The 20,733-nt window shown below is 44.8% G+C and overlaps 1 protein-coding gene across 1 annotated transcript in view; it reads left to right on the top strand.

Moving 5' to 3' along the window:
• The window catches only part of KIF26B (kinesin family member 26B), a 209,290-nt gene that overhangs the window by 177,300 nt on the left and 11,257 nt on the right, over positions 1-20,733 (top strand). The window contains exons 10-11 of the mRNA XM_009644711.2: positions 9,981-10,143; positions 11,313-14,739. Of these exons, the coding sequence (XP_009643006.1) occupies positions 9,981-10,143; positions 11,313-14,739 (3,590 nt within the window). The remainder of the gene's footprint in view (positions 1-9,980; positions 10,144-11,312; positions 14,740-20,733) is intronic.

The following is a 20,733-nucleotide window of genomic DNA, read 5'->3' as shown; positions in this document are numbered from 1 at the left end:
GTGTCCCCAGCTGATAATGGGAGATGATACATTTAAAAATCCCCCATTTTGAAGCTTGCTTCAACTGCTTGATTCCCATCCTAGGTTAGCAGATCACCTGGCTGCTGCAAAGTCCATCTTCCTTGCCAATGGATAGGGATTGCTTCTTTCAGCAGCTTTTAGCAGTTTCATGCTTCTCTGTGAAGCAGTGTTTGAGCTGTATGTGAACAGGAACTTTAAAAGGTAATAAATTGATTACCAGAGATGGAAGCACGACTCAAGGCTTCTGACTATTTATTTTGCTTTAATGCTGTTAGTTTAATATTTTCACTGCTTTACTTTGTGTTTTGACAGCTTATAGTCTGACCCACTTTCATATGAGTGCTTTTTTTTTGGTCTATTGATCTAAATGAACAGTTCTGAGAGCATCAGCATCGAGCAAATAATATTTCTGACAATTTGTCTCTTAATTTTGACATCCAAAAGTGTATAAATACTGTCTGAACGTTCCCCTGTGGTTGGGAATTTCTCTCATCTGTGTGCTTTCTCTGGTGTATCCAAGAGTGGAGTTTAAGGAGTTTCAGTCTTGTTTCTGTGGGAGCACATGTAAGATTTCTCTCCATCCATCCACCCATCAATTCTCACAGCATTTACAGAGACTTACTATCTTTGAGGCTTTTATATTATTTTCTCAGCATTTCTTCAAATTGGCCAACAGGCTAGAAGTTTATTGCTGGAGGTGATAAGCCAAGCTTGTGTGCAGGTGCATAGGCAGTATGAACTCCTAAGCCTAACTTTCTTTGGGAATATGACTAGAGAGTGACATAGATGAATTGTATCATTTTCATAATATTAATGACAGCCAAAGTCTGCTTTTTTGTATTTTCCTTTCCTCCCAAGAGTGTGTGCACTTTCACTGCCCTCTGCTATAATGCTGTGGGCTGAAGGCTCTAGGAGGTCAGCGTATAAATTCATACTTATCAACATGCGAAGTATTTTGCTGAGTGACCTTCCCAGTTTCCTGGAGATGTCATCTATTTACACTACTAGCAGTGCCAAGTGGAGTGGTTTCTAAAACTGAACAGCAGTCAATTTATTTTCAGGTACCACTCCATTTGGGATTGCAATTAGGATAACTAGAGCTGCTCTCCAGCACAGGAAACCGGGAAGGTCACGCTGCCAAATTGTTGGCATCTTGATGAAGGAGTGTAAACTACTGCTGCCGCTACCGCAGATCAAACGAGCCTAAGCAGAATGAAGTAATTATGAAATCCTCCCAAAAGATCATGAATATTCATGGCTCAATTACAAACATTTGAAGTTAATTTTCGTTTGAGGAAATAACCCTGGTATTCCACTTTCGGTACGTATGAATTGTAATACTCCTTGCAAGCAAAGGGCAAAGCGCTGTTGCTTGCTGCTCAGGCTCACGGGTGCCGCTGCACACGCAGCAGTGGGCTGCCTCCAGCTGTCTGTCCCCCCTCCAAATTGCCATGCTGTGTTCACCAGGGAGGTGGCCGAAATGGTCACCTAGCTGCTTGGGGTGCACATAATGCAAGAGTTGTGCCAGGCTGGTAGGCAGGTGCTTGTCTGTGCTGAAAGGGGAGTTGAGGTGGCCACTGCCCTGCCCTCTCTGCAGGGGCTGTCACTGATGGTGGCTCTTCTGCACGTGTGACCCCAGCCGATGACACTGACAGCAGCTGAGCTGCAGGGAGCTGAAGCCTTCTGAAAAACAACCCCTTTGCTTAGCCCCTTGAATGCAGAGTGGAGAGCCTCGCTTTAATCAGCCGTGCTCAAAACCAGCAGCCTGTCCCAAAGGGCCCAATCCTGCAGACTGCTGCCTGACCTTGTGAAGGCAGTGGGAGCTGGGGGCAGCAGCACTGCAAGCAAAGATGCTGAGCAACGGGAGTGGATCCCGCTCTTCATGCTGATGGAGGGGTGTTGGAAATGCCTTCACTGGGTGTCTCTTTGCTGTGCTTGCGCCAATATTAGCCACCAGAGGGGCTGGTCTGAAGGTGGTTCCCAGAACGTGTCCTCAGCAGATTGTAAGGGGATGTTTCCTCACGCTTCTTTCTTGCTATGCGTTTCCCCTGTCACTGCCTATCAGCACAGGCACTGGCCAGCCACTCTCCACCCCTTCCCTTCCCAGTGCTCCCGCCGCACTGCCAGGGCACAGGCAGCCCGGAGGAGAGGCAGGCAGACTCCTAAGCTGCTCCAGTTACTATTCTGCAGCAGATACGACTGTTGCCTTCTCCTATAAAGCAACCAAATGGCTTCATAGAGATAAGCTGAGCCAAACTTGTGGTTGCCGTAATGCTTCCAACTCAGGGAGCCAAACAAGGAGTGGTATGGCGGGAGGGAAGGCTTTTTCTTTCTCTTTGTAAGTGTACCTTAGTAGAAGTTAGCACAGAGCCTGGCTGTATGCAGAGTCCTTGAATTGTTTAAAATCTGGATCATTATTGCTTTTAACAGTGGGGACTTTTTTTCTCTTGTAAATCACAGTCTATTTAGTGCGCAGGTTTTTTTAACCAGTGGCTTTGCTAGTTCTGGAGAATCTGGCTTTAACTGCAATATATAGTTGCTGAGCCTAATTAGCTCCCTAGATTAATTGGGCTTCTGTTTTTCAGCTAGAATTTATTAGGAGCTGGCATCGTAATGAGACAGACCACTAGGATCCTTTTCCTTTTTCATTACCTTTGAGCTTTGTTTGTGTGTTTTTAATGGTTGCTTGCGAATGATGTTTGGCTCTGTGCTTCGAGTTGGAGTACAGAGGGGAGAGGGATCATTTTGTCCATTTTCAGTGCAGTCCTCTCTCTGAAACTGTCACTGGTGTCCAGCAGAGCTGCCCTCCCAACCACCTCCTCCCTCCCACCCCAACATTTGCTCTTACTGTGACTTTAAAGCACATCTGGATCTCTGAGTTCTCATATGAGTAACATGTTGACATGTCTGAATGTCTTCAGTTTGATACTGCCAAAGTGCGAAGTGCAGCTGAGCCAACCACGTAAAGTCTGGGGCAAAGACTGCAAGGAAATTTTTTCCCTCGGTTGAATTATTTAAATGAAGCCTGTGCTGCTTTAGCTCCACTGGTGGCACAAGACAGAAATGGGAAGATGGAGGGGCCATCTTTCTTTGGGCTTCCTCAGGGCTAGCACAGCAGTGTGCAGCTCAAACCTGGGTTGGCAATGTCAGAAACCATGCGCTCTTTAATACATAGGTAAAAGTGGAGCTGAGGTGTGGTAGCAACAGCTTTATTGTGAGATAGTTTTACTATGGATAAGCTTGAATTGGTAAAATCAGTCAGCAGGACCTCCAAAAAGGGAGACATTTAATGTCATTTTTGGATAACCTACTCCTTGGCTGTTTTGTAGACTTTAAATTTCATCAGCTTTGGGAGCAACTTTTATACAAAAATGACAGCTCTTGAGTGAGCCTCTTTTTTTGGTGAGAGGGACAGTCTATTTCAAGGAGTCAGAGTAGCTGGAGTTAGTGGGACTTTGTCCTTCTGCCATTAATCTTCTTTTTTGTCTTTGGTGAAAAGAAACAAAAGATACTATTTTGTTCATCTCCCATGTGCTCCTGTGTTGTCACAGGCACAAGGTTTGTTTCGCAATATGAAATTTGCATAGTTAGGCTCTTAAAAGGCAAGAATTATAGGGGGAACACCTACATTTTATGTACATTTTGTAATACTAGAATCCAAGTATAAGTCTCTGTTATCCCAAACTTGGCTGAAACAACAGCCTTTCTCCTGCTGTTGGCTGCTGCGGTGTCACATCCCTTCCAGATGTGATTGGGGTTTTCCCAGTACATGAGCCTGAGCACAGTATCCCTTCAGTGTAGTCCTTTCAGCCAGCTCCCTCATGCCCTGTGCAGTGAGCGCAGCTTTCTGGGTTGTTCTAGTGTACCTCATGCAAGACAACTACCTGCAGTGGCGGTGGAGATTTCCACTTTGCTTAATTTTCCCTTTAAGGCTATTCAGCTTCCACCTGGAACAAGCTCATTATTTCCCCAATGCCTCATTTCACCAGGTGAAGGATTCCCCAGGTTAAAGGTCCAACACATTACCCATCTTTCTTCAACTGTCTCGCTTCGTTCTGCTAACAAAGCCAGGCTTACATGGCTGAACCACCAAGGGCTTTATCACTCCACCTGGCCTCATTTTGCCTGTGCCTACACACATTGTTCCCATTTCCTCTCTTTCTCCATCAAAATTATTAACAGAAAGGAAAGACACAGCTAAGCAAACTATACTGGTTCATCATGAACTCAGCTGTTACACACCTGTAACATCCGCTATTGGGTTTGTGCCTTTTAAGCTATAAACTGTCCTCTGTAGAGATTATTTCCATGCAATAAGAGCCAAAACCAAATGGAGTATTTATGTGGCTCCCTTGTTATGCAAGCATTTATTACTATGAATAAAGCAGTGCATCAGCACAAGGGAACAGAGTTAAGACTTCATGATCAAAAATAACTGCCATAGTTACTGAGATTTTTCCTTTGACATACCTCTATAAATAATTATATTACAAGACACCTCAGGGCAGACATCATCTGATCCTGTAACAATAACACCTTGAGGGAGTTGACAACTTTCTCCTTTTGGCCAAGTGCCTAGGAAGACACTAAGGTATATGATTAATAGAGAGCACAAACACACACCCTTGCACATACTAAAGCTTAGTTATAATACTGTATTGTATCCCTTGTGGAGTGTTATTATTTCTTTTCCAGTTGGTGCTGCTGTTATTACTGAATAGCCAAAATCCTCATAGCAGTGGGGTGAGAGGAAAGGGAAGACAAAGAAAATATTTGTTGTTAGGGTGGGGAGAAAAAAACCAAAACAAAGCATATAATATAATTGGTTAAATAATTCCACAGAATCATTATTCCAAGACTTCAGCTGGATCTTCCTTTCCAGTATTCCCTCCTTTTGTGGAACAGTCCTATGTTTGCCTCTCCCATACAGGAATGAGATGCTGGGCAATGAAAACTCCTGTGAATTTCCTGACTATAATATCTATTCTTACTGCTTCATTTTCTACTCACAAATTCTATTTTGCAGCCCTAAACAAAAGCAGTTACCATTTGCCTCTTTTCTGTGTAGCTCACTCCAAACACATTGCTTGGGTGGATTCTAATAAAGCTAAAGGACCTGACAGAGGAAGATCCAGGAGGATCTGTCCCCCTCACCCTGGCATATGCCTCACCTGGGCAGCATGATGCAGTCAGCCACACCAAATTATGGCAGGGTTATGGGGTTCCTCTGCTGGGTATCAGTGAGCAGTTGAGGGGAGTGGGGAGAGGGGCCTTGGAGTCAGGCAGTGACAGTGGAGGACGTTAGTGGGAGCAAGAGGTGAGGAAAGAGGAGATGAGTACTGGGAGACTGTCCAGCAGTGATGCTGGAGACTGGCGAAGTCTGGTGTAGCTGGTTAGACCACAGCAGGATGAAACAGAGCTCTGCTGGGCTGCTTAGGTGAGAAGCTGGGGGTGAGAGCTGTGGTATGGGAATGAGAATAAGAGCATCCAGATTGTGAAATCAATCACTTATAGGGGCAGGAAAGGTCAAAATTAAGGTTTTTCTAGCAAACTTACTTTGGGCCCACATGTTGTCTTTGCAGGATTCCTCCTCCCCCGTTATCATCTATTTCAAGGCAGAAAAAGGACCTGCTTTAGAGATGAATCGGGACTGTAGCAAAAGTTGGAAGGCATATGGAAAATGGGACCAATGGCTGTGGGAGAGAAGGGAGGTATTCTGAAGGGAGCTGGTACCGCCTTCAGAACTGGCTCTGCCAATGTGTTCCTGAAATTTTTAGATGGGCTATTAATTGTATGTTCCTGGTTTTCTGGGTACCCAGACTGAGAACCAGCTGCCCCATTTTCTCTGCAAGAGAAGTCAAAGTTAGCTATACTTAGAATATAAAAGACTATATAATGCTCAGTACTCTGAAAGATCAGTGCTCCACACCAAACACCTATACTTAGTGAAGTCTTCAGCGCTGCAGGTATTATCAGACGATTATATACCTCACCTCAGAGGTATTCATCAGATATTGCATTGATGATCTCCACAGAAAAAAAAAAAAGAACCTTTGAAGAAATCAGTCATTCTGGATGCAGAGCTGAGTTTATATAGTCCTAACAGTAGGCACAAGCCCTCACATTAAAAGGCAAGGATTAAATGAAAGACTGAATAACTTCTTGTTCAGTGAGCACTGTTTATCCTGTGCAGTGATTGAGGCAGGGGTCTAGTGGAAAAATAGTATCCAGTCATGAAATTAAAGGCTTCGACTTAATGCACATAGGCAAGTGGGATTTACGTAATGTCCAAGGAAACGTATCATGATCTTGAGTACTTCATTCTTCAATGTAAGATTCTGTATTGTTTGAATCTGAGTATAATTAATCATTCATGAGGAAGGAAAATACAGATATGTATGAAGAGCATGAAGATGTACATTTTTCCTTCTTACTGAGCAAGTGAAAGGAGTAATTTACACTGATCCCAGTTTGCATGGTGAAGTCTCAGAAGAGAAGAAATAGAGAACACTGTGCTCGCTGCAGCGCTGTCATATCTATCTTTTGGGGAGGCTTAATACCTGCTAGGGTTCCTTATGGTAGCTATTGAGAGATTCAGAAAATAGTACTATAAGTCCTCCAGTAACTGTTGAACTGTGAGAGGGTGGAAATACGGAGGAGGTAAGGGAGCAGCATGGAGAAAAAAGGGCTCCCCTTCACATGGAGAGCTGCTACTCCATAAAACGAACTGGAGCTTTCTGCCTGGCAATCTGCACTGTTCTTCCTCTCTGCATCCTCTGTCCTGTACCCGCTGCCATACTTCCTAGAGACAGCTGAGTTTGGTTTCCTGCCCCCAGGGCTCCTGCCTCTGGGCTTTTCCAGAGATAGAGCTTAACATTCTTTATTTTGGGGTTTTACCTGTGGGGGATGTATTTAGTAGTATTTTGCTGTAGCCATGATGATCTAAAGAGTTAGGCAAGAAAAGGTTTACAAGTAAGGGTAATCTATTTTGTTAGACCAAGTGATGCAGTTAGGAAAATGAAGTAACTTTTAAGTACTGAAAAGGCTGGGGAATTACTTACTGATATACAGGCTTTAGAGTCTGGAGTGTGGTATCCTGACTCCACCTTTGTTGTTCTCTGTGTATTATATCCCCATATTCATGATGGGTTATGGTAAATTTCCTAAACTATAAAAACATTAGTGAATGGGATAGAAATACATTTAAAATGAAGACAGGTATAGAAAGTGGGGTCATCATGCTGCTCTGGCATATAATTTTACTGCTTTTGGAGCAGAATAGAAATGGACCATTAGCATTCCTGAAGATCTCCCATTTGCTATAAAGATAGTGGTGCTACAGAGAAATCTGAGACCTTCTGCAAGCCAGCCCCTGCTTAATGCAATGAGCAATATGCACCTAGGAGCAGCAGCCCTCCCGTGAGCTTCTTCAAAATTTCCTGTGTCTTAGTTTAGTTTGCACAGCCAGAAGATCAACAAAGGGCTTCCCCCTCAAAGCTTTTCCAGTGCAGAAGTGCAGACTTTCTCTTTGTAAAACTTCTGCTTTGACAGGAAGTTTTGCTTTTGCAAATACCAGCTCATGAATCACCTAATGAAACAATTCAGAGGCTTTCTTTTTTTTTTCAAGCAGAAATGCCATGTCAGCATTCAGAAGAACAAAGCATCTACTTTGTGTCTCACACTGTCTGTCAAGCAAATTTCAGTGAGACATCCAAAATATTTTATTGATTTTACTGAGGATAGGTTGAGTTAAAAATTGAGCCACACATTTTTGTGTTGTTATGTTCTCTTTGATTTTCTTTCTTTCCTTTAGTAGTAGGTGCTATTGTGAGAGATCAGTGAACTTTGAACAGGTGAACTTGTCTTATGACAATGTCCAGAATTGACAAAAATCCATGTTTAGCAAATTTCTTCCTCTTTATTTTATTTTTCAGTGTACAATAGTGACATGAGGCTAGTTATTTTGTCTAGGTGCAAAATGAAGTTGATAGTCAAGATGCAGACTGTGCTGAATGAGCAAACTCTGAAATTAGAAATCAGTGTTAGCTGGGCTTTTTTGCTGCTAGGTTTCAGGCTTTAATCCTAAACAAATCTGCCCTTTAGTTCCTATCTATCTGATCTATGTCAGAGGATCATTTGAATTATAGAATAGGTATTTCTTCTGTATCATCGTTCGTCTTGCAAGTGTGCATTTCAGTACAAGGCAGATGGCACAGATTATTTTATATTCATAATGCATATACCTCTAGGAGAGCCATGCCGCAGTGTGCTGATGCTGGCTGCATGGGTTATGTATTCTCAGGAGACCAACATGTTCAGAATGTATTCTTTTGCCCTTTCCCCTGTCGTCTCATGTTTTGCTATGATAGAAGCACTAGCAAATGAAAGGCTTGCTATTGATTTCTGTGCAGATGTTAAAAATTTCTGAATGGCAGTAACTGATGTACAAAATTTGACATCTTAATTATTCCTTGATGGAAAGGAGGGCCACTAACCTGAGATACAGCAGCCTATTAACTCTGGATCTGTGGATTCAAAGCAGCCTTAGGTCACAAGTGAAATGAGTGAGGCTGTCTCAGTATAGTCTTTATGGATGTTTGTTTGCTTCCCAAAGACACCAGACTGTCTTCAACATGTCTGGAGCAGATGGAAGCAGAAATCCTGAAACAAAAAATGTTTCACTTCCAGTACTGCTAGCCTAGCTGAAATCGCAAGTACTGGAAATCTCAGGAGAAGCACAATTTATGAGCTCTCCAGGCTTATTGCTAGATGCATCAAAATATGCATCCCAAATGCTGTTGTTTACTCAGTTAAAAAGAGAGGTTCAAGAATTTTGGTGTTTGTCTGTCAGTGCCATCCAGTAGGCATAGCTTCAGTTCCCAGCAGTTGCAGCTCTGTGCAGAGCTCCTGTGAGCTGGAAATGTTAAGTGGATGACCAAGGGCACACATGCACCATAGGTCATTAGCAGAGCCCCCAAAATCTGATCGTCAGCCACTGAAGGTGTTGGTGTCATTACAGCAGTGAAAGCAATTCCTTTAGCAATAGGGAAATACCAGGCTGTTGCTGTCTTTGCTTTCAGCCATATGTAACTATCATCCCCAACCTTTAGTGTAGGAGAGGATCTCTTCAAGAGGATGTTGTTTCCCAACTAACCATTCAGCTGACCTGCACACCTTGTAGCTAAAGCTCTCTTTAAATAAAATATATCATGTATTTCCAACTACAGGATTAGATGACCACCACAGAAGTGTTACATATGCATCATTATGCTGTTAAAATTCATATTCTTAGTCCAGTCACAGACAGCCCCACAATAAGGCATCAGCATTTCAAAAGCTATCCTGTGCTGAACAATAGAATAAATGACAAGAACAGAAAATTTGATTTCTGCCTTAGTGGAAGAAAAGATCTAATATGAAAGAACAATTGTGTGAAGTTTGAAGGCTTGATTGTTTTGTATTTCACCAGCATCATCCAAAATTAATTTCAGTGATTTAACTATTATTATTGAGTTACCCAGTGCCCTAGAAGGCAAGAAAAAACTCTGGATTCTCTAATCTAATTCACTATACTCTTGTCCTCCAGAGCCGGACCAGAGTTTGCTTGCACGCTGCGTGCTGGAAAAGGGCAGCAGCTTGATGTTTGCTGCGGCTCCTTACCAGTTAGTCTCCAACACTGGTCTGCATGTCTGTATTGGCAGTGGTAAGAGTGCAGAAGGGCTGAAGCCAGAAGAAGACAGAAAGGGGAACTGAGAAAGGGAAAGGAGTTTAGATTGTAGTCCAGGATCTTTCAGCATACTCAGCTGCAGACACAACATAGTGCAAACCTGAGGAAGGAAACTAATTAGGATTCCATTAAAAAGAGGAGAAAAACAATCTTGCTGAGACCCAAGTCACATCATGATGGTCAAAGTGAAACCTTGCTTGCTAATGTAGCCTTAATTCATTTTATTTTGCAGAGACAGCAAGCTTACCATGTTGCTTCGGGAGTCCTTGGGGAATATGAACTGCCGCACCACAATGATAGCTCACATTTCAGCCGCTGCGGGGAACTACGCTGAGACGCTGTCCACCATCCAGATTGCATCACGGGTCCTCAGGATGAAGAAAAAGAAAACTAAGGTAAGACAATGTATAACTCCCTTGTTGTAATAGTGGAGGAGGGAGGAGGAAGGTCCCTAAAGGATCCTTGATGGGGCAGAGCAGCATGTAACAAAATCAGTAATCAATTCCAAAGTGCGTGGGTTGTATGCACCCTGTCCTAGGCAAGTGGCTTAGAGCACATAGGAGAGACTTGCGGGGCATGGGTGGAGAGGGTGTAAATGCTTCAGCTTCAGATACAGAGGAGTGAGTTCAGACATATCTGCTATAGCAGGTTTGTAAGCTGGACTCATTTAATGATATAGCTGTCAGAGAGCATTTATTTTCAGTTATACTCTTAGTGCTAATGGAATAATAAGGAATGAAACTACTGTAGAGTTAAAGGAAATTGGGATTAATGAAGAATTAGATTCTCTATGCTTCTCAGAGAGAGGAGGAGCAAAATAAATGCAAAGCAGTGTGTCCATGACCAGCATTGATGCCCCATTTATTCCCACTGCTTCTAAATATGGGTGATAGGTTTTCCAATAAGTAAAGTGAGGATGCGCTGTGTCCACTTTCATATTTTAGAGTCCTGGTTCCTTCTGTACAGCTTATGGTGTGAATTGGGCACAACAAGTGAATTTTACATGTTGCATTTAAATTGACAGCCTGTGGATTGTCCAAAGCTTTTTTGTCAATGGATTGAAGAGAGACAAGTGAAGGAGTTCAGTGCACACCCGTCACAGCAGTGTGTCTCCAGAGACCTCTGTGTGCACATTATACAATTCCACACACTGGTAGCATGACCAAACGGGGATTGTCTTTATTTTCTGTGTCTTATTTGTGTAATGAGTTTTCGTGTTCCCCTTCACACACACACACACACACGCAAAATCAGGAAAGCCTTTGCCAAATATCTGATTTCTTTGGCCAGGCTCAATTAAGGGAGGGATCCTAATGTATTTGTTCAGTACTTTTTTTTGGAAGTCTCATGATTTTGAGTGGGACACGGGGTTGGGGCATTGGGTTGTCTATAGAACACCATCCTGTGTTTGCTGTAGGACTGTGGATAAGAAGCTTTAGAGTTCTGTGCCTTAGTTTAGAGATTTCCCAGTTTAGATGTGACTGTGACCTTTTTGCATATGCACTTTGTGAAAGGAGCTGTTTGCAATGCCAAAATGTTGTGCGCTCTCTCTCTCATACTGCAGTACACATCAAGTTCTTCTGGAGGAGAAAGCTCTTGTGAGGAGGGCAGGATGCGGAGGCCAACCCAGCTGAGGCCTTTCCATTCTAGAAACACTGTTGACCCAGACTTCCCTATTTTGCATTTATCAAGTGATCCTGATTATTCGTCCAGCAGTGAGCAGTCGTGTGACACAGTGATTTACGTTGGCCCCAATGGCACTGCCCTTTCCGATAAGGAACTGACAGATAATGAGGGTCCCCCTGACTTTGTTCCCATAGTTCCTGCTCTGCAAAAGACAAAAAACGAGGGCAGGTTGGAGGAAGTTAGTGAATCAGGGGCCAGCACATCTGAAAGAGACTGCCTGAAGTGCAACACCTTTGCAGAGCTCCAGGAGAGGCTGGATTGCATAGACGGCAGTGAAGAGACCGACAAATTTCCCTTTGAAGAGATGCCTGTTCAATTTAGTTCAGACCAGATGTCTAAGTGCTCTGTCTCAAGCCAGCTGGCAGAGCTTAGCCACTTACCAGAGTCAGATAAGGAAGATACGATGCCAGAATGTCAACATCCTGATAGAGAAGCTAAGGAAAATATAAATGCAACACCCAGCAAAACTAAGAGAAATCACTCCCCTGTTCCTTCTGGAGCTCTTACTAATGTTTCAACTCCTTCTTCTCCCAGGAGCGTAACAGGCAGCTCTAGTAAAGAGCTTAGCTCTTGTCAGTTAGCACACAGCACCAGCTTGCAGAGCAGCAGAGAAGGTCTCAACACCTGTGGATTTGTGGAAGGCAAACCTCGGCCAATGGGTTCACCCCGGCTTGGCATTGCGAGCCTCTCGAAGACATCTGAGTACAAGCCACCAACTTCTCCTTCCCAGAGGTGCAAGGTCTATACGCAGAAAGGAGTCCTGCCCAGCTCCACTCCCCCACCAGCTCCCCTGAGTAAGGATACTGGGATGACATCTAGTGAATCTTTATTGCAGCCAGAAATCCGGACCCCACCTGTAGGCATGAGCCCTCAGATCATGAAGAAGTCGGTGTCCTCCAGCAACGGGGATTTTGAAGAGACCGTTCTCGATGATGATCGGCAGCAAAGCATTTCTCCAGAATCCAAGAAGGAGATTCTGAGCACCACCATGGTGACTGTGCAGCAGCCGTTAGAGCTGAATGGAGAGGATGAGCTGGTGTTCACCCTTGTAGAAGAGCTCACCATTAGTGGGGTCCTTGACAATGGGCGCCCAACCAGTATCATCAGTTTTAACAGTGACTGCTCTGTGCAGGCTTTGGCCTCTGGGTCTAGGCCAGTCAGTATTATCAGCAGCATATCTGAAGATCTTGAATGTTACTCCAGTGCAGCTCCCGTGTCTGAAGTCAGCATCACACAGTTCCTTCCACTTCCAAAGTTGGGCCTGGATGACAAATCCCAGGATGATGGCAGCAGGCGCTCATCCATCAGCTCATGGTTGAGTGAAATGAGCACAGGGAGTGATGGTGAACAGTCGTGCCACAGCTTCATAGCCCAGGCGTGCTATGGGCATGGGGAAGCAATGGCAGAACCCCCTGTCTCCGAGTTTGCGAGCTCCATACAAAGTGCCAGCATGATTTGTGTAAGTGACAAACAGAAGCCTGTGACTGACAACATGCTTATACTGTCGGAAATGGGGGAAGAAGCTTTCGGCAAAGTGTCACCCATCAAAGGCTGTAAAATATCAGCTCTAGGGAAAACTACTGTCACAATCAAAAACACCGCAAGCCTCAGCAGCTGTGAAGGCTACATCCCAATGAAGACAAACATTACCGTGTATCCATGTATTGCTGTTAATCCCTTCAAAGCACAAGACACTGATGATGCTGTACTGGCAGTAACTGCAGACCCAAAGGTTGCTCATCCCCATGACGGGAAAGAATCCAGTGCTAAGAAGGATATCAAATTTGAAGACCCTTGGCTGAAGAGAGAAGAAGATGTAAAAAAGGACAACTCTGGGAGCAGTGATGGGCCAAGGCCTGACACGGCTACAGTTTCAGCCAAGCCTGAGCACAGCACAAAGCAGTCCTCAGTGGACAGGTTTAGCAGCAGCAGTGGGGACGCCTCTATCTCCCCAGGATCTGACAGTCCAAAGAGGATTGTGGATGGGTGCGAGGTGGCAGCATCTGGCTCTGCAACCCAAAGCCCTGTTCATTCCAGCGATGGTTTGAAGAATGGCAGCCTCCCTCGAGGGGTCCCGAAGGCAAGCAAGCTGGAGGAGCCTGACAGTCACCTCCATCCTACTGCCACTGACACCAGTGGAGTCAGCTCTCCTGCCCTCCCCCAGTTTTCTAAGGCTAGCCTTGACAAGAAAATGGCCTCTCCCAAACACTGTGTCCTCACTCGTCCCAAAGGGACCCCTCCTCTGCCACCGGTGAGAAAGTCAAGCCTGGATCAGAAGAACAGAGCCAGCCCCCAGCACAGCGCAGCCAGCAGCACCACGAGCAGTCCCTCCAGCCAGCCTGGGTCCTTCCTGGCCAGCTTCCCTGAGGAGCTGAATGCCAAACAGAAGGGCATTGACAGCAGTGGCAACAACAGCAGCAGCAAGCTCTTCAGTGCCAAACTGGAGCAGCTCGCCAGCAGGACCAACTCCCTCGGGAGATCCACAGGAAGCCACTATGAGTGTTTGTCACTGGAAAGAGCAGAAAGCCTGTCCTCTGTGAGCTCCAAAATGAGCCCTGGCAAAGACACCACCATGCCTAGGGCTGGAAGGAGCCTCAGCCGCAGTGTCATGTCCTCACCCACCAACTCTGGCCTCTCTCAGTCCGCAGGTGCCTCCCCGAAAGCCAGCCAGTCGAAGATCTCTGCAGTCAGCAAGCTCCTGCTGGCAAGTCCTAAAGCCCGCAGCCTGTCTGCCTCTGCCACCAAAACGCTCAGCTTCTCGACCAAGTCTCTGCCTCAGTCCGTTGGGCAGAGCTCCAGTTTGCCTCCGAGTGGGAAGAATATGTCCTGGTCAACACAGTCCCTCAGCAGAAACCGGGGCTCCAGCCTTGCTTCCAAATTGCCCCTTCGGGCCGTCAATGGGCGGATTTCAGAGCTGCTCCAAGGGAGCGCCAGTGCCAGAGGCTTACAGCCACGGGGAAGCTCAGAGGCAGACGAGCACGGGGGCCTTCCCGGAGATGAGAAGCCAGCTGTTCACATGCTGCCTTCACCTTACAGCAAGATCACCCCTCCTCGGAAACCTCACCGCTGCAGCAGTGGTCACGGGAGCGACAACAGCAGTGTCCTGAGCGGGGAGCTGCCCCCCGCCATGGGGAAAACAGCCCTCTTCTACCACAGTGGGGGCAGCAGCGGCTATGAGAGCATGATGAGGGACAGTGAGGCGACGGGGAGCGCCTCTTCAGCACAAGACTCCATGAGCGAGAACAGCAGCTCTGTGAGCGGCAGGTGCCGAAGTCTCAAAAATCCAAAGAAACGATCAAATGCAGGTAAGCTTGCGGTGGTGTGAAAGACCAAAGCAGATAACTGGTATGTGGTGGGGAGGCCAGCCCTAGAGGCAAGCTAATTCAGTACCAGCTATATCACTTAGCAGAGAGGCGAGGCCGGGGTAAGTGTCCTGGGCTCCAAGTTTCTTCATTTCTCAACATGCACAAATCCTGTGTGGTTGCATTGCCTTTGCAGTGGAGTCTCCTCCTCATACATTTCACTTAGGCTTACTTCACATGAACAGAAGAATATTTATCCCTAAAACTGGTTATTATTGCCAATGGCATCCACATTCAAGTATTTATTTATACAAATATTCTTCTGATTGAATTCCAGAAAGATGCCTTTGTGAGGCGGTGAAATGTAACTTACTTGCATTTTGGGCACAGACTCCCCTCTTGGTATGCACGTGTTTCATCAGCACAATACCAGAATCTTGCTGAATATCAGTGTCTGTTTTCACCCCACTTTTGCTCCATGTCTGCTCTGGATGCCCAACAATGCAAGATAGCCCACAGATGAAACCACCACTGAGTTCCTTCTTCCCACCTAGAAGATGGAAGTTGTGCCCATGCCCTTTGAAAGATGTTATCCTGCTTCTGAGACTCTTGCTTTTTAACTCTTGAGTTATGAGTCCTTCTTTTTGCAGTAATCTCTTGATAACAAATAATAAATTATATTAATAATAATATATGCAAACTACTGCACTGAAGTACTTGCAAATCTGAAACCTCTTTAGTGATCATAGAAAGGATCAGAAAGACTTCATCTTTGTTAAGGTATAATCCCCAGCAGCTTTCACACTGCATCAGGACTTTTTAATGAGACGGCAAGAGCCTCCTGGGTCATACCAAGAGTCTGTGCAGTTGCAACTGGTACATCTTATGACCAGAGCGAGTTTCAGAAAATTGGAGGACAGGGATGAGCAGCATCCATCAGCTGGTCACCTCACCTTTTCCCTGGGGACTGTTTTCCTAACCTGAAGTGTGAGTCCTGCCTAACCTACTTTTGAAAAAAATGCACATGGGCATTGGAACCGGTGCACAGGTATGTGAAATATCAGTGGCTGCTTATCCCATGGTAGCGCTGGCTGTCCAAAATGTGTTATTCTCATCAAGTTCCTAATTCACCAGCTTTCCCACTTGCTGGGACACTCACCTCTGAGATTCATTTGCAGTGAACTGGCTGAGAAATGCATAACTCTCGCTTTCTTTATGCCCTTGACTGTGGTAGCAGGAAGAACATGTGCAGAACAGATGTGAATACAATAGATACCACTATTAAAACCACATCCATAAGTGCCCGGTGATTGTACCTGTTCAGAGGATGCATCTGAAAGTGATCACTCTACACAGTGCAAGCACAGACCAAGTGATGAAATAATCTTTCTGAAGTTAACTTTGCATCCGATGAGAAAACCTCATTTCTATCCCTTCAATTTATGTGGCGATAAATCGATTTTCCTCTTTCTGAGGAGCTCTTCCTTTAACAGCTCCTTTCAGATATAAACTCTTTAAGGGTAACTTGCAAGGAAAAGAAAGATGATTTGCATGTTGTGTATGTTGTGGAAAAGGAAAACAAAGCTGTCTGCAGAGATTGTGTTTCTGGGTGTACACTGTCAACTAGATTGTATCTTAGGGAGAAGCTGCCCATATGATATGGACTTTTTCCACTGCACATTTAGATGAAAAAAAATATCCAGTATGTGAAAACAGGCAGCTGTGCAGATGAGGGAACAGAGAAAAAATTGCAATGTAGTTTTGTCCTTATTAGACACTACAGAACCCCTCCCCATTCCCTAAGGGAGGTACTTAAAAATACACTCAGAGAAGAGCTTCAGGTAGAGCCTGCTGATTCTTTAGACTCCAGAGTTCATCCCAAATTTAAATCAATAGGAGACCAGGATCTGTTTACTCTGATGCTTAAAAAACTAGTTGTTTCATTTCACTTCTGTCTGCTTAGATAGATCATTGGAGGCTGGACAAGGCTGGAGATATGAGCGAGGAAAACATTGTCTTTGTGTTGTAATTACAGAAGAGCTTCAGATTGGTGTGTTGGACTTTATATCAGGGTTATATTTTGGCTTACAACTTTGGCTTTTGATAACCCCTGTGTAGGACTGAACACTGTGACTGTCGCTTTGAAAAGGGAGTTAAGAAGAGAGGACTGGTTTGAGACTCAGGTTTCAAGTTGATCTTGTAGCAGGCTGGAAGACACCCCTGGATAGAAGAGGCTTTTCCATGGTCTAGCCAGCCTTGCCCCACCTGGCAAAGCAGCGATGCTGGTTGGTCATGCTGTGCAGATATTCAAAGGCAGTGAGTGAGAGGGCAAGCAGGAACCTTTCCTTAGCAGGAAACATGGAGAATCTAAGCTTTGCTTCTTTTTTACTGCTGTGTAACATCTGACCCGTATTTTTCACCAAGTACATCTTTTTTGCCAGCTGATGGATTAATATCTTTATTCTAATTTCTTGTGTGGTTTAGTTCTTCTCTCTCTGGTCAGCAACACGGCAGGTACCTACCCTCTTGCGGACCTGCATCTCTGGGGTGGATGGTTTTCAGTGGAGGGCCCGTGTCCCTGGAAGTTGCCTGCCCCAGTGGGCTCAGTGTAGCCTGGCACGTTGACCTCCCTCAAAGTACTTTGCAAAGCTTCTCTCTTAATTCAGCCTGTCATCTGACATGGAGAGGTTCTAAGTGTGTTGCTTCTGATACTTTTCAGAGAGGTTCTCTATATCTGCAAGTAATTCCTGTATTCTTTTGAATGAGTTGTGTTTGTATATGTGTATAAGTACAACCAAGGATTTTATGAAAATTAAAAAAAATAAACCTTTAGTACCTTCCATATCTCTAGCAGCAAACCACTCCCCAGAAATTAATAAGGCTTCACTTTCTTATAACCCAGCTCCTGTTTGCATTTGGTCCCGCAGCAGTGAAATCATAATTCTGTTTTGATGTGTTTGATAATAGTATAATTTTTCACATGTCAGCAGATTTATGATGGCATAAACCCAGGATTATGACTTCAATGCAGGAGAACATGAAGGAGGAGCTGAGATATAAGGGAGAATAGAGCTGTTCACAAATATATTTTTATTGCATAATAAACAAAAAGAATGCAAAGGTTTGCAATCTTTCATCCTCTGTAGTATCTCCTTTCTATAGGTCTGTCCTAGTGTGAATGTTCTCTCTTAAGGAACACTTTTTAATGAAAAAGATAACAGACAAAGGTTCTGAGCTCTTAAAAGACAGATATTCTTTTAATACATAATGTCAAGAGCATTGGACCTTTCCTGATTTGCAGTCACAGATCCACTGTGCTGTAATGGATATGGCACTATAGATATGCTCATTTCAGGTCAGGCAACCTTGTCCACTTTATTTATGATTATTATTAACAGAAATGCTAGCTGTCAGACACGATCAACATGAATCAGCCCAAGGCCCCTGTAAGAGGAGCTATAAAGAGTCTTTAAGAGAATCACCAGCAGCCCTGTCAGATCTCACAATTACTTCTGAAGTTCTGACACATTGGAGAGACATCATTTTTTTCTTGAGATTAAGATCTTGTCTTTCAATGCTCTTAAGTGCATTATTTGTATGTGTACGTGCTTCTGCCCTGGATGTCATACATGAAGCATCAGACCTACATTGACAGCTTTTGAAAGATAAAGCTAGTTTATATCCTTTGGTGTTAGCCTTTGGTTAAATTTCAGGCTCTGCCTGGGTACCTGCACATTTCAAAGACAGCCCAGTATTGTGTGTACAAAATTGAAATAAAATAATAAAAAAAAAATTACCTCTTGTATTCTGGTACCTATTGAAAAATCATGTGTTTACATCATGAAGCATGTAAGCCTTTCCCTTGAAGCTAACCTATCCATTTAATAACTATTCCCATCTTTCTAGCATTTAACATTGGTCCTATAACATCATGTCAGTATATATTGCCCCAAAGTGACTGCTTATGGCAGAAACAGAGCTATTTAGCCCTGATCTATGGCTGTACATTTCAAAGCTTTGTACAGCTGCTCTTTAATCCACCCTGTGGTCTAAGTATTATTCCAGACCCCATTTTACAGAGGGAAAAATGAACTTTACTGACTTGCCCGATGCCTACAGCTGAGAGCTAGATTCAGGGTTAAATTGCAGGCACCCTTGACTCCTAACCTCAACCTCAACTGTCTTGGCCATGCATCCTTGCCTGCCCTTGCTGAGCAGTGGAGAGGAGGGTTCCATTTGTTATTTTCTTTTTGTGGCAGGCCCTTCCACAAGGACAGGCCCTTCCCTGTCCACCCACAGGCATCTGTGCAACTGTGTTTTCTCTGATTTCTTTGCTCACTCTGTTAGCCTTTCCCCTGTAGGATACAGTTGGCATATCAGCCATATTTCTGGCCAAAACCAGGACACTCTAGTCTCCTCTCTCTTGGGCAGGCAGTGCTCACCTGACCAGGGCACTGAGGTGTTAGAACATAGTCTGTACGGCCATCAGTAGCACCAATTATATATTCTTTTCTAATTTCTCAGAAATTCCCAGTGCAATGGCCTGTTACTGCTCCATGGAAAGGCAATGATAAGAGTGCTTTATAATACCTACATGATCAGGAAATGCATTCCGGCTGAACTCCGTTTTATCAAAGCCATATTTGTATCCTGGGAATACAACAGGTATGAGAGGGAGGCAGGCAGGGTGGCAGATTAGGACTTGCAAGATCTATGCTGTATTCTCTGGTGTGCTGGTTCACTGTATCACCTTAGGCAACTCATGTAATTTCTGTGTTCCCTGGTTATCAGCTCATAAAACTAGATAATGGTGGTGTGAAAGAAGTAACAGCAGGGTCCTTAGATCAGAAGTGTTACCAACCTGCTTTCTGCTCTTCTGCTTTGTTTGTTAGCATCTTTTTCCTGTTTTTTGGGGGGGGGAATTACTCTAAAATAATTCTTAGTGCAAAATACGACTGGATGATTTCAGACATGCAGCTTTGGTGCTAGGTCCAGGTCCTGCCTGCTGAGACCTAACAGCAAAGCAAGAGCCCAGGCTCTACTGAGGTTTACTCACTACTGCCAGGCCCTGTTTGCATTCCCATGTGATGTGCATGAATGCCTTTTTTCTGCCTTTTACCCCCCCTCTCCGACAGATGTTATTTACCCCTTCCTGCCCCTTACAATATTTCAGAGCTGCCAGACCTATAAGGAGACCTTCCCTAGGGACAGCAGAACAGGAGGGGCTCTGAGAAGAGGCTTTCCATGGAGACCACAGAGACCTTCTTGAGCCTGTTTTCTTTCCTGTTCCCTGTGGGAATAGGGTTGGGTGCCTAAGAGAGTCCCCATCCCATATGACATCTAGTTAGACCTAAAGGCTGCAGTCTTACCACTGCTTGCAATGCTCTGCCGAGACGGGATGGACCTCTGCCAAAGAGCGTGTCTCCTTTGGTTTCTCTAGTTGAGGTGTTTTGCAGCTGAGCCTGAGTCTGAGCCTGGAGCTTTACTGGTGCTGGGGCTGGTGCCCGCAGGGTGAAACACTCAGGGCAGCACTCTGTGGCCCAAGGCAGGCTTGGGGGAGCAGCAGGGGTGCAGCGGCCAGTGTAAGGCACCGGTGGGGACTGCTGCCTGCCGGCTGGCATGCACAAACGCACTCACAGGGGCAGAGACCCAGGACTTGGGCGTGGGAGGCAGATGTGACCCCTGTGGGAAGGAAGATGACTGCTGAAGAAGTGAGGCTTAGGGGAGAAAGTCCTTGCATGTAAAGTGCTCTCAAGTTGGGTCAGTCTGGGCCAGTTTAGCCTTCCTGAATGTTGAGTATCAGTGAGCATCAGACAACAAAAATCTAAGGGATGCTATTGATAGTAAGGCCGAGTCTGGACAAGACTGGGGAGAAATCAAGGTTTCCAAATGCTGAGTTTCTGAAGTTTAGACCCATGCCCAGTTGTATATCTCAGCATTTGCAGAACGCTGCTCTTGTCAGTGCAGGATAGAATTGGGGGGTGTGTGTGTGTGTGT

The sequence above is a fragment of the Egretta garzetta genome, unplaced genomic scaffold (assembly GCF_000687185.1).
Source record: "Egretta garzetta isolate BGI_Z169 unplaced genomic scaffold, ASM68718v1 scaffold248, whole genome shotgun sequence".
Classification (NCBI taxonomy): domain Eukaryota; kingdom Metazoa; phylum Chordata; class Aves; order Pelecaniformes; family Ardeidae; genus Egretta; species Egretta garzetta.
This window is presented reverse-complemented; position numbering and strand designations above follow the sequence as displayed.